Here is a 13,760-nt window from a genome sequence, read left to right as displayed (position 1 = left end):
GGCAAGGATGTACTGGTGGCCGCATATGGCCCGTGATGTCAGGGACTATATTCAGGCATGTGTCTCCTGCGCCCAGAATACGTCCCCTCAGCAATGGCCCGCTGGGCTACTTCACCCCATGCCGGTGGCGGACAGGGCCTGGGAGATGGTTGGTATCGACTTTGTGGTGGGACTGCCCAAGTTCAGTGGCAGCACGGTTATCTGGGTTGTCACCGACCATTTCTCCAAAATGGTGCATCTGGTGCCTCTCGCGAGGTTACCTTCTGCACGGGGTCTGGCAGCGCTGTTTATTAAACATATCTTTCGCCTTCATGGTATGCCGGATAAGGTAGTCAGTGACCGGGGCCCCTAGTTTGTGTCTCGGTTCTGGAGAGAACTCTGTAGTCTCCTCAGCATTGAGCTGAATCTCTCCTCGGCCTATCAGTTGTTTGTCTCAGCAAGGCAGGATGACTGGGCATTCCTGCTACCATGGGCAGAGTTTGCATTGAACAACACTGTGGCCGATTCCACTGGTCAGACCCCATTCCTCCTCAATTACGGCCAGCATCCTCGCGTCCCTGTTCCCATGCCCGTGTCTTCCACCGATTCTAGGGTGGCAGACTGGGCGGTGGAGGCATGTGATGTTTGGGACTGCACTCGGTAATGTTAGGCATCGAGTTTCCCCCACTTCACAGGGGGAATCTCAAGCCATGTCCTCTGCGGTTTCCCATTCCTCTGCAGCTGCAGCGATTCCTGCTCAGCAAAGACTTTGGTCCAGGAGTCTTGCCCAGGCTAATGCTAGGTGTCTAGTTGCTCCTTCAGGCTCTGCTGTAACGCCATGCTTGAGTCAGCAGCAAACAGACGCTCCAGGGACTAAGTCCTGCATTTTACCTACTGAGCATGCCCGTGGGACGACCTCTCATTGGAGGTCGGGGGTCACATGCGCAGGTCCCGTTCCTGCTCTGATTGGTCCACTACTGGAAAGGTCCAGAAAGGACGCTGCTATAAAAGAGCCGCATGGCCGCACGGCCATGCGCTAGTATAGACTCTTATGGTATTGTGTGTGAGTGATGATGGATGCATGTATCTGGTGACTGACTCATTAAGACTCCCATTCCTTGGATACGTATGGTTTAGGGTTTTTAGAGTCAGAGTCAGCGCCTTGTAGTGGCTGAGTCTAGTGCCACAGTACTCACAGTTCACAGCACCTCTCTGAGCGCCATATTGTGCCATCCAGCTAGGCACATAAGTACCGCATCTACTGCAGTGCCGAGTGCTGGTGAGTCTAGAGGGACTCCGACCCTGTGTCTTGGGGCAGAGTCCTGTGGATTTACATCAGCCCTCACTTGGCCGTGCTCTGTGAGCTTAACACAGTTCGGCATTTATATTTAGCGGTAATGCAGCTCTGTGAGGCAACAGAGTCCGCCTCGCACATAACGGGTGACGTTAACCCGCATGTGATTGGGTCGCCCTCACACACCCAGGGCAGCGGGGGTACTCGGTGCCAGGCCGGTGTCAAGGCGGGAATGTGTCACAGCAGCGGTGACCTGGTCCATGGCCCTTGGAGCCCAATATCAATGGCAGTGATGTTAATGGTGTTAAAGTTTATTAGAATAGTTCGTGACGCCACACGTGGTGTTTGGCAAGTAAGATGGTAAGCCAACGCTGCATACAGATCCGCTGGGACTGATGGTGTGGTGCAGCAAAGATGGTTTAGCTCCCCACAGGTGGAGCTGTAGTCCCAGGGCAGTGTAGGTGCAATGGATGAAGAGAGGCGCAGAATGGTATGGAGGCTGGTACCCAGGTGTAGTGGTGTGGGAATAACTGGAGGACAACAGAGTATGCGGTTCCAAAGCTTTAATCACTGTTTGCAGTTCACTCAACTGCCTGCCTCCGTACTGTGTTCTCCAGGTCATGGCTCCAGCCAACCTCCAGGCAGGATAGGATTCTCCCTTCCACACTCCGCCAACATGTACTGAACGACTCCTCCAATGTGCCTTTAGGTGCGAAGCACTCCAGTACTTAGTTACCCTGGAATGCCTCTCTCTAGGTGTTCCTAGTCTTTACTTGTATGACAGACAGCTGTAGCCTGCTTCGGGGACTCCTCACTGCATCCCGGCTCTCTATTCAGTTGCTGTTGTGTCCCAAGTCTATGATGGGAGCAAGGCGTTAGCGGCTCACTACTCCTCCGGTGTCTGTTGCCGGACATAAAGATCCAATCAACCTCGGGGACCGGGCCCCGGCCTTTGTGCTCTCTGGACTGGAAGGGTTCTCTATCTTTCTTCAACCAGCTTCCCACCGTCCTTCTATTCTCCTTCGTTCTGATCTGTTCTATCTCTCTCATGGAAGGTTAGGTTATCAATCTTATCAGTCTCTTTCTCTGGTCTTTCTCGTGCCTGCAGCCCAGATCACTGGGACCTGCTGCAGCACGTCCCTCAGACACCCATCTTCTCTCTTCTCTCTCCTCTAACCAACTAACCACTAACTCTCACTCTTCCCACTCTTATATATCTAGCTCCACCCGCCTCCCCAACACCTCTCGTGTTACGAAGCCAGGGACCACAAAAGGCACCCTATGACCTTTCCAGCATAAAGCATGGATGGGTCCCTGCTGAACTATCCTGTGTGTGGGGTGCAGGTGTTGGAATGCGGAAAGGAGTTCCCAGCCTACCTGGATGGTGGGGCACTACACCTTAGGAGAAGGTGCAGTACCTCTGTGGCGACTGAAGCCTCAGGGGCGCCACATGATCACTTATTATACCGCGATATAGTGTCTGCCATTACTTAGCAGCAGTATTCCATCTCTGCACGGTGGACCCCAGGCTGCAAACGCACTTCATTATTATTTTATTATTTGGTGCGTTCCACCAGCCTAACACCAAGTATTGAGTGCATTTACTGAATATACATTTCAGTAGGCCAACATTTCGAATTTTAAAATCATTTTTTTCAAGCTGGTGTTATAAAGTATTTTAGTTTACTGAGATAATGACTTTTGGGTTTTCATTGGCTGCATGCCATAATCATCAACATTAACATTAACAAAAATAAACATGTGAAATACATCACTCTGTTTGTAATGACTCTATATAATATATGAGTTTCACTTTTTGTATTGAAGAACTGAAGTAAACTAACTTTTTGCTGATATTCTAATTTTGTGAGATGCACCTGTAGTATGTGTGATTAGAAGGATGTGATAACATTATTTAATTGTAACCAATAAAAGTGATATTTTATTGGGTTATATATCGCTACAAAGTTCACTGTCTTTAACATATTCCTCTCATTTTCCTGCATTAGTTGTTACATTATGATGTGACATTAAATATACTGTGCCTTACAGAAAGTGCTACAACACTTTACACTATTTGGTACAATACCTGTGCCAGAAGCATCTTCATGTGACGAGTAAGGAAGATGAGCGCAAATATTTTCCACTCAATCATTTTATATTCTTTAAATCTGCAAAAGAATGGTACAGTCAGAAGTTTCTCTTAAATTTTTATTAGATTCATAGTATATATAATTCATGCACAGCCACGCTGAGGTCTGTATAAGGTAAAATGGTTTTTCCTCACATATTTTTATGAAGGGATATGAGGAGTAAGGGCTCAGTAAGGGTACGTGGCCTTGATCAGGAACTGTGGAGGGTTGGACACTGCGTATTTATGTAGCGTCAAACCCTCTGCGGCCAGATATTACAGCATAGTGGAACGATTACTAGAAATCCCATGTCCACTATGCGTGTATAGCCACCTGCAGATCGCCCATGGACAATGACGTGACGCATCTATCAAGACCGCAGCATGTCAATTTCTAGCATCTGCGCAAGATAAATTACATCTATAGAAATGTATTGAATGTGGTAAATCCGTATGATTCCGTAAACACATGCGAGTTTACCTGCATTCAATAGATGGCAGCGCTGCTAGTTCCGGATTATGGACACCCGGCCTAAGGCATCAGTGATTTTTCTCATATGCAAAAAATGGGTGAAGTTTCATTAGTATTTCTGATCAGATTTTCAACAATTCTTGGTTAGTGTGTCCATCTTTACCATCAGAGTTTCATCGGTTTTTCAAGTATGCAATAAAAAATTATGGAGGTTTCTCAAGTTTTTTCTATCAAGCAGTCTATGAAAAGCAGCAAAAAAATGGCATCTGAGTACTGTCCGATTTATTCACAGACACAAAGCCTTGCATAAACGTATAACTAATCTTGATAATCTTGATCTTGATAATCTTGGGAAATTATCTCCCAATCACCTCATACCATGCACTGTCCTCCCTCCCCCACTGCATCTAGCTCACTCTCTGATTTTGAACCAGTCACAGAAGAAGAAGTAAGCAGGCTCCTTGCATCTTCTCGCCCAACCACTTGCACTAGTGACCCATTTCCATCACATCTCCTCCAGTCCCTTTCCCCTGCTGTCACCCCTCACCTAACTAAAATATTTAACCTCTCACTCTCTTCTGGTATCTTTCCCTCCTCATTTAAGCATGCCATCATGCATCCACTACTTAAAAAACCATCCCTCGACCAAAACTGTGCCGCTAACTATAGACCTGTCTCTTATCTTCCCTTCATCTATAAACTCCTGGAACGCCTGGTCCACTCCCGTCTTATCCGCTATCTCTTTGATAACTCGCTTCTCGACCCTCTCCAATTCGGTTTCCGCTCTTTACACTCTACTGAAACTGCCCTCACGAAAGTCTCTGATGATCTACTAACAGCTAAATCAAATGGTCATTACTCCATGCTAATTCTCTTGGATCTCTCTGCAGCATTCGACACTGTGGATCATCAGCTCCTCCTCACTATGCTCTGTTCCATTGGCCTCAAGGACACCGTTCTCTCCTAGTTCTCCTCCTATCTCTCTGACCGCTCCTTTACTGTATCTTTTGCCGGTTCCTCCTCCTCTCACCTTCCCCTTACTGTTGGGGTTCCTCAAGGATCGGTTCTAGGCCGCCTCCTCTTCTCCTTGTACACTGCCCCTATTGGTCAAACAATCAGTAGATTTGGTTTCCAGTACCATCTCTATGCTGATGACACCCAATTATACGCTTCTACTCCTGACATCACACCAGCCTTTCTAGAAAACACCGGCTATTGTCTAAACACTGTGTCTAACATCATGTCCTCACTATATCTGAAACTGAACCTGTCAAAGACTGAACTCCTTGTGTTTCCTCCCTCTACTAATGTACCTATACCCGACATTGCCATTTCTCTGTGTGGTTCCACTATTACTCCCCAGCAACATGCCCGCTGTCTTAGGGTCATACTTGACTCTGAGCTTTCCTTTGCCCCCCACATTCGATCACTGGCTCGCTCTTGTCATCTGCACCTCAAAAACATTTCTAGAATTCGACCTTTTCTTACTTTTGACTCTGCAAAAACTCTTACTGTTTCTCTTATTCATTCTCGTCTCGACTATTGTAACTCTCTTCTAATCAGTCTCCTTCTTACCAAACTCTCCCCTCTACAATCTGTCTTGAATTCTGCAGCCAGGATCATATTCCTCACCAATCGTTACACCGACGCCTCTACCTTGTGCCAGTCATTACACTGGCTACCCATCCACTCCAGAATTCAGTATAAACTTATTACCCACAACCACAAAGCCCTCCATGGCTCAGCACCACCCTACATCTCCTCCCTTGTTTCAGTATACCACCCTACCCGCACCCTCCACTCTGCTGATGACCTGAGGTTAGCATCCTCAATAATCAGAACCTCCCACTCCCGTCTCCAAGACTTTACACGTGCCGCGCCAATTCTTTGGAATGCACTTCCCAGGTCAATACAATTAGTCCCCAATCCCCACAATTTTAAGCGTGCCCTGAAAACGCATTTATTCAGACTGACCTATGGCCTCAACACATTAACCTAATCTATCTGTTATGAATGAGTCACCGTAGGAGGCAAAAACAGAAATACTAGCTAAGTCCAGAAAACCAGAGAAGTTGGCAGCTATCGGATTACAGACCCCTGAACCTATCAACAACAACTAGCAGTATCCGTGGGGGGTTCCTACGGTGCCCTAGACCCCTCGATCACAGCCGGAGAACTACATAGCCTAAAGACAGAAAGGGAAATCTAAACTGCCCCAGAGCAGACCCCAAAGCAACAGGCAGCCCCCAACATATAATGACGGTGAAGCAAGATGAAAAAACACTCACACACATAGAAATATAGGCTGAGCAAACAATGGGGCCCAAGCTAACTACAAAGGACAGGATAGAAAAGCTGCTGTCTGTAATCCGCCAAAACCCTATCAAAAGAGCCAACAGCTAATAGGGAAAAAAAACCCTGAAGACGCTAGGCTTCAAAAAGACAATATCAGTACTCAGGTATTTTCTGAAGACAGAGCAAAAAGGAATTCATCTCACCCCAGCAAGAATGGCAGAAATCCAGGAAAACGAGGAAAAACAAAATCAAAACACAAATGCAAAAAACAGAGCAGAAAACTTAGCTTTTGAGGAGCAGGAATCAGACTGGTCTCCTAGAATCCCTCAGAGAGATCACCAGCAAGGCAGAAGGGCGTCGGCTGCCTTATATCCAGTCAGCAACTCCCGTCACCCAGTCATCATCATCCTGCCCAGATGCTTGGTAATCAGCCTCACTACCTTCCTTCACCAGAAGAGGGAGTTCATCAGACCTCTATGGTGAAGAGGAAAATGAACTCACAACATCTATCCCTGTGTGGCACAGCCAAAAGTTTTACCATAACCAGGTTCCCCGCATCATGTTCCCACATGCTTTATGCATCCATTAGCCCTCTGTGTCTCTACTGTTACACACTTAAAATTATGGCTGGTCCATACAATCAGGGCAACTGTTACCACCCACCTTTCATGTCTACCTCTTTCCTCATAGACTGTAAGCTTGCGAGCAGGGCCCTCATTCCTCTTGGTATTTGTTATAATCTGTGATTATTGTTATGCTGTAATGTCTATTGTCTATACAAATCCCCTCTGAAATGTAAAGTGCTGTGGAATATGTTGGCGCTATAGAAAAATAATTAGGCTGAGTGCAGACATACTTTTTGGCCCTGCGGACTTTTCCGCGCAGAATGGAAGAAATCCGCAGGTTAAATGACCTGCATTTTTCCTGCGGATTTCTTCCATTTTTCATGCGGTTTTCATGCGGTTTTTGTGTGGTTTTCCATCGCGGTTTTCCCCCTGCGGATTTGGTGACAGGGGAGATGGAAAACTGCACAAAAGAAGTAACATGCTGCGGATTTTGTACCACGGGAAAACCGCGCGGAAAAATCCGCAGCGTCTGCACAGCGTTTCTTTTTTTACATTGATTTTAAGGCTACTGTACATCACAATGCAGAAATGCAACATTTCTGCGCGGTAAAATCCGCTGCGGAACCGCTGCAAATCTGCATCGTGTGCACACAGCCTTATTGTTTTTATTATTATTATATTATTGAGGGTAATGCAAATTGCTTTAGGCCATATTTCCACGATGAGCTTTTGATACTGTGTCCAAAGCGCCACATCTTACAGTTCCAGCAAAGTGGATAAGATTTATAGAAATCTCATGACGACTGTGCTTCTTTTTTACTTTTTTTGTAAATTTTGCTGAATCTTACTAAACTTTACAGTCACTTTACACTGCATCATTAGAGATCAATTGCAAATACCTAGCTCATTGAAAATAGGATCATAGAATTGCAGAAAATGTAAGTAGTAATAATATTAGTAAATAGTAATAATATAGTTCATATATTTAGTTAAAGACTTTTCTTACATAATTTTTCTAGGCTTTTAGATAAACTGCCTCACCTGCTGGGATTTTTGATTCTCTGGTTTTCTCTCTGCGTCTGGTACTTTAGTTCTAGGCCTATTCGCTTTTTATTTCATTTTACTTCCTCATTCAGACAATGTCCCAACACAAAACTGTTATACTGTAAGTTTCTGAAGAAAAGAGATAAAATTGTGAAAAAGTCACAGAGTTGATAAAATACCCAATTTCTGTTGAAAAATTATAACCACTATTGGTGTTTGCAATTTGGTAAATATTATAACTGAATAAATTAATATTTTTTCACTGGCCCCTGGAGAAATATTTCAGACATTCTAAATGAAGGCAGAAAACCATGAAGGAACACAAACCAAAATATGTGTTAAAACTTAGATTTCTCAACCCCCCCACCTCCATCTTTACTCTGCTGATGACAGTCTTTTAAGACCCTTGGCTTTCTCTCAGTTGACCTCATCAAGTAGTCAACTGGATAGGCTTCCAGTGAAAAATTAGATCTCATCAAGATTTCATCTACTTTCATAAAGTGTTTGCAGCCATCTGATGTGTCATGCAGGGGCAGTGTTGGTACATAGTTACATGCTGAGCCCTATTCTACAACTGACAAGAACCATTTCACTAAGTACAGAGAAATGACAGGCAATCATTACTTTAAGATATGAATGTTTGTCAGTCCAGAATATTGCTAGAGCTTTGAAGACCTCAAGTCAAGAGAGGTCCCAGGAAAAAATACCAAGAATCTCTGCTACAGAGGATAAGGCTAGATTTGCATTTGAATCCGCAGTGTATCATCCGCACTCTCTAACGCATGCAAAAACGCATGCAAATGCATGTTTACACAGCAGTTTTTTATCCTCATCATCTTACGCATGACACAAAAAACGCAGCATTTACATGCCTGTGTATGCGATTTTGCATGCGTTTGCATTTTTTATGCGCATGCACTAGAAATTTTTTCCAGTATCTTTTCCTTGACATCAGACACTCAGTAGGCGTGTGTCATGGGATTTCTATATATATGCACACACTGCACTGAGGAAATCCTCGTCTTTGGCTGCTGTATCTAGCTACAAGATGGATCTTGACCTGGACAGCTTCCTAGAAGTACTGGATTTACAATTGAAGTTGGCTGCTGCCTTTGCTTTTGCTTGTCAAGAACACAGAAGAGAGAGACTGAGAAGACATCGTCTTTGCTATTGGCAGCACACCATCCTTGAACTCCAAGAGAGCCATGGAGCCTACCTCTCTTTGTACACCGAGCTGCAGCAAAGCCCGGAGAAGTTTTTTTACTACACAAGAATGTGGCAACAGAGCTTCCATGACTTGCTGCTACTTGTCCAAGGATACATCGCCTGGCAGGACACACAGCTCCTGGTGAGTAATTCCTGCTGAGGAACATCTCTTGGTCACCCTGAGGTATGTAGTGTTGAAAAAGAAACTCCTGTCACAAATAATCCTAACCCTACCCTAACCCTATCCCTAACCCTAAGCAGTGTACTGATTTTTGTTTTTCATTCTCTTTTATGCAGATTCCTGGCTACTGGAGAAGCATTATCCTCGTTACATTTCCAATTCTGGATTGGGGTATCCACCCTTTCTGGGATTATTGTAGACACTTGTCATGCTTTAGTTGGCATTCTGCTGCAAGAATTCCTCCCCCAACCCACAAGTGAACTCTGGATTGAAAATGCTTCCAAATTCCAGGAAATTTGCAATTTTCTCAATTGTGTGGGTGCTGTGGATGGCAAAAACATTAGGATTATGAAACCAGCTAGAAGTGGAACTGAGTACTTCAATTATAAAAAATATTTTTCCATAGTTCTAATGGCTATTGCGCATGCCAATTGTAAATTTGTTGCTGTGGACATTTGCTCTTTCGGACGATGCAGTGACTCGCAGACATTCAAAAACTCAGACATGGGCTAACATTTGTATGGGAATGATTTTAATTTTCCGCTGCCATGACCTCTGCCCAACACTGATGGACCACCAATGCCTTTTGTTGTTGGTGATGAGGCATTCCAAATGTGTGCCAACCTCATTAAAGAATACTCTAGTAGAAACTTTTATCACACAAAAAAAATTTCAACTACAGACTAACAAAGAAAGGTGGAGTATGCATTTGGATTGCTGGTATCGAAATGGCGCATTTTGTGCACATCCATTAACCTAAAAATTGACACTATTGATGAGGTTGTGAAAGCATATCTTCTTCTGCACAACTACATAATGGTAAAAGAGCATACAAGATTACAACCTGAGGAACATGTTACATTGCATGATCACCAATTTCACCCTCTGAGAACCAATGTGGAAGTTGCCCAAATGAGGGATAAGTTTGCCGCTTACTTTGTTTCGGATAATGGATGTGTGGCCTGGCATGACGAAATGATTTAAGCTGCTAAGTTAAATGTACCTGTTATGTTTTGTACCTGTTATGTACCTGTAAGGTCAAATATTACATACCTGTTATGTTTAAATGTACCTTTGATGTTAACATGTACATGTAATAATTTACCCCTAATTTTTACTGATTTAAATATAAACTACCTTCCCTCCAAAAAAAGTGTGTTTGTGTTGTATCTTACCTCAAAAAAGAAGTGTGTTTGTGTCGACGGTGGCGCATAAAGATAAAAAAAAGGTATAGTGGTAACAAAATACAACACATTTTATTTTCAACATTTTTAACTGAAAAAAGGGTTAAGGTTAGGGTGATTTGTTTTTTCTTAAGGGTTTACGTGAGGGTGAAATGGGTAGGACCTTGGGGGTGTGGAGCTGTGAGGATTGTGTGGTAGTTGATGAGGAAGGGGTAACAGGGGAAGGGTCTACAGGGGAAGGGGCAACCTATTGAAGGATTGGATCAGGGATGGCAGTGGAGACATTGGGGATAGACGACAAAGTGGAATCGGAAGGAACAGACAGAGACACAAGGGAAGGTAGTGACAAATTTGTAGGTGAGGGTGGAGTAGTTGGTTCAAGTGGGCAGATTTTTTTGGCTCTTGGTTTTGGTCCTGATGCCATGATTTTTTTTGGACCTTGCTTTTCTTGGCCGAGTGGGAGTGCTGGGCTTTGTAGCAGTTAACTGGCATGGTGCTGGACTGGGCCGCATTAAGGTTGCTGTAGTGGGCAAGGGTGCTGGAATGGGCAGGGGTGCTCGACTGGGCAGGGGTGCTGTAGTGACCAGGGGTACTGTAGTGGCCAGGGGTGGTGGATTTGGCAGGGGTGGTAGACTGGGCAGTATCGTTGAGCCTGATGGCTGCGGGGGTGCTGTACTCTGGAGCATGGTGGATGCTGCCGGACTTGGCAGCATGGTCGCAAGTTGAAGGACTTGGCAGTGTGGTTGCTCGGTGAACTGGAGGCGGTGGTGGTGGTGGATAGCTTGGTGCTGTGGGAGCTGGATAGTAGACTTACTGCTGGTAGTATCCTCCAGCCTGTTGAGTGTATGATTTTGACTGCTGCTGAGACTGCTGCTGCTGTAATGCATGGCTGTAAGCAACCTGGCAGGCCTGTATGATGGACAGCTGGAGTTGAGGAGTAAGGTTTTCCGACATGCTCCACTCAAATGCAGAAAAAAAATTTGCGCCGGTCTATTAAGGTCAGCTTCTGGGCGGTCTAGGCAATTGTTGACTTCCTTGAACCCACTCTGATTTGGAGGCTGGGGTGGCTCAGCCTCCGATTGGGAGGCCGGGGTGGCTCAGCCTCTGATTTGGAGGCTGGGGTCGATCAGCCTCCGATTTGGAGGCCGGGGTCAATCAGCCTCCAATTTGGAGGCCGGGGTGACTCGGCCTCCGATTTGGAGGCCAGGGTGGCTCAGCCTCCGATTTGGAGGCCAGGGTCGATCAGCCTCTGATTTGAAGGCCAGGGTGGCTCAGCCTCCGATTTGGAGGCCGGGGTCAATCAGCCTCCGATTTGGAGCCTGGGGTCACTCAGCTTTCGATTTGGCACGCCGGCCCTTTAAGAGTCACTTTGGTGCGCCGGCCCTTTAAGAATCACTTTGGCACGTTGGCCCTTTAAGAGCCAGTTTGGCGCACTGGGCTTCTAAATCCACTTTGGTGCACATTCTCTCTCAGGGGCATGCGTCATGTGATGAAACTAGATTTGCATTTGTGCTTTGGGTTTCGCTGATATTATCTGGCAGAAACTGTGTCCCGGTGGGGTCATGTAAAGTTCGTAGGCATTGGCATAGTAACTGGGTCTGCCTGCGCATATCAATGAGCTTAACTGCCGCAACTGGTCCTCAAATTTGAATCGCCTCACAACTGCCCCATGTATTCCTATGGCAAAATTTTCCCATTGAAATGCATTGAGACAATGCATTCCAATGATGGGAAAAGAGCCGTCGAATCACCACATTGTCGGAGTGCTGATGGTCACGGGTGTCCCACAATGGTACTCGCTCTTGCACTACGTAGATGAGTTGTTCGTTATCTATATCCAGTGTGGCTTCTTCCCGTTGTGAAACCTATAGATAAAATAGAAAAAAAGAATTTTAAGTAAAACTGAAAAAAAATGAATTACAACTCTGATGAAAGGAATACTGACGCTCTGTCTTTCCTCCTGAGACACATGAGCCCGACGACCCTGAGAAGAATCCTCTCCTCTGGACTGCTATTGCTGTTCATCACTGCCAGATACCTGTAATGAAATTAAATGATTTAACACATGTGGAGTATTGCCAGTCAATACATACCAATAGTGTTGAGCATTCCGATACCGCAAATATCGGGTATCGGCCGATATTCGCGGTATCGGAATTCCGATACTGAGTTCCGATACTTTTTGCATATCGAATACCGGAATCGGAAGTTCCCATAATGCTATGAGCCAGTTTGATTTAATTCAGCCAATGAGGAATCCTCAGAAGTGTGGGCACATCCTGTTAGGCATGTAGGCATGTTAACTAATGGCATGGCTGTGATTGGCTGCTGAAATGATGTCATGATGCACTATAAAAGCCGCCGCCGCCATTTAGAGTTCACTCTGCTGTGAATTCAGTTAGGGACAGGCTGCTGTTCAAGACTCTGTGGGACAGTTAGAGATAGCGATTTGCTATATAATGTTGTGCTTTACCCAGGCTACATTATCAATCACTGTAGCTTTCTTTTGCCTTGCAGCGCTGTTCACAGTTGTCTGCAAGATCTGTATAAGTGCAGCTCATGCTGTAGTGTGTCCTGCAGCCATCTCTGGTTGTAGGCCGCTCAGCGTGCGTCACTGCCTCATACATATTTATTTTTGTTTTATTGCTGCTCATTTTTCATTAATTCTCCTATTAGTGTGCATCCATCCGTATCCATCTACATTGGTTGCAAACACTATAGGAGTAGACAGTGGAGCCTTTCTGCAGCCTTTCAGTGCTAGTGCCCAGTTCTCTGCACTGTTCATGGCTGTCTGTGAGGTCTCTGTGTGTGAGTGCAGCTCACGTTGTAGTGTGTTCTGCAGCCACCTCTGGTTGTAGTCCGCTCAGCGTGCGTCACTGCCTCATACATAGTCCTTTTTTGTTTTATTGCAGCTCATTTTTCCTGATTTTGTCTCCTATTAGTGTGCTTCCATCGGTATCCATCTACATTGGTTGGTTGCAAACTATATAGGAGTAGATAGAGGAGCCTTTTTGCTGGCTTGTGCCATGCAGCCGCAGCCAGATTAGTATTAGCCCATTTTTTGGAACCTCATCTATTGCAATGTAGGTTACTTTCCTGCATTGTAATAGCTCCAAAAAGTTTGTGATACTATCGCTTTCACATCTTTGGTCACATCCTTTTTGTTTTTTTGAAAAAAAAACCCACGTAAGTAAAGTTCACCAAACACTCCACTTGACAGTTGTGTAGGCCACATTAGCTCATATTTGTAATGGTCCAGTCCGGAGTTTATTTTCTGCTGTCTTCACTCCGGACTGGTCAAGCGGGAGTTAATCTCCTCAGCCTTGTTCTGGAGCTAGCTGGGCTATTTCAGTCTCTCACAGCCTGCTGACCAGTGTTAGTGATAGCTCAAGCTTCCAGTTTAGAGCC

General features: G+C 45.2%; 1 protein-coding gene across 1 annotated transcript in view; it reads right to left on the bottom strand.

Annotated features, from left to right (window-relative positions):
- Positions 1 to 7,815, bottom strand: part of LOC141091790 (ecto-ADP-ribosyltransferase 5-like) — a 28,473-nt gene extending 20,658 nt beyond the window's left edge. Inside the window, exons 1-2 of the mRNA XM_073577513.1 lie at positions 7,779 to 7,815; positions 3,363 to 3,444 (exon numbers count right to left, since the gene is read on the bottom strand). Coding sequence (XP_073433614.1) covers positions 3,363 to 3,428 — 66 coding nt within the window. The 5' untranslated portion in view covers positions 3,429 to 3,444; positions 7,779 to 7,815. The remainder of the gene's footprint in view (positions 1 to 3,362; positions 3,445 to 7,778) is intronic.
- Between the last annotated feature and the right edge of the window lie 5,945 nt (positions 7,816 to 13,760).

This window comes from Dendrobates tinctorius, unplaced genomic scaffold, assembly GCF_039654945.1.
Source record: "Dendrobates tinctorius isolate UK_male_01 unplaced genomic scaffold, ASM3965494v1 ptg000008l, whole genome shotgun sequence".
Taxonomy (NCBI): domain Eukaryota; kingdom Metazoa; phylum Chordata; class Amphibia; order Anura; family Dendrobatidae; genus Dendrobates; species Dendrobates tinctorius.
This window is presented reverse-complemented; position numbering and strand designations above follow the sequence as displayed.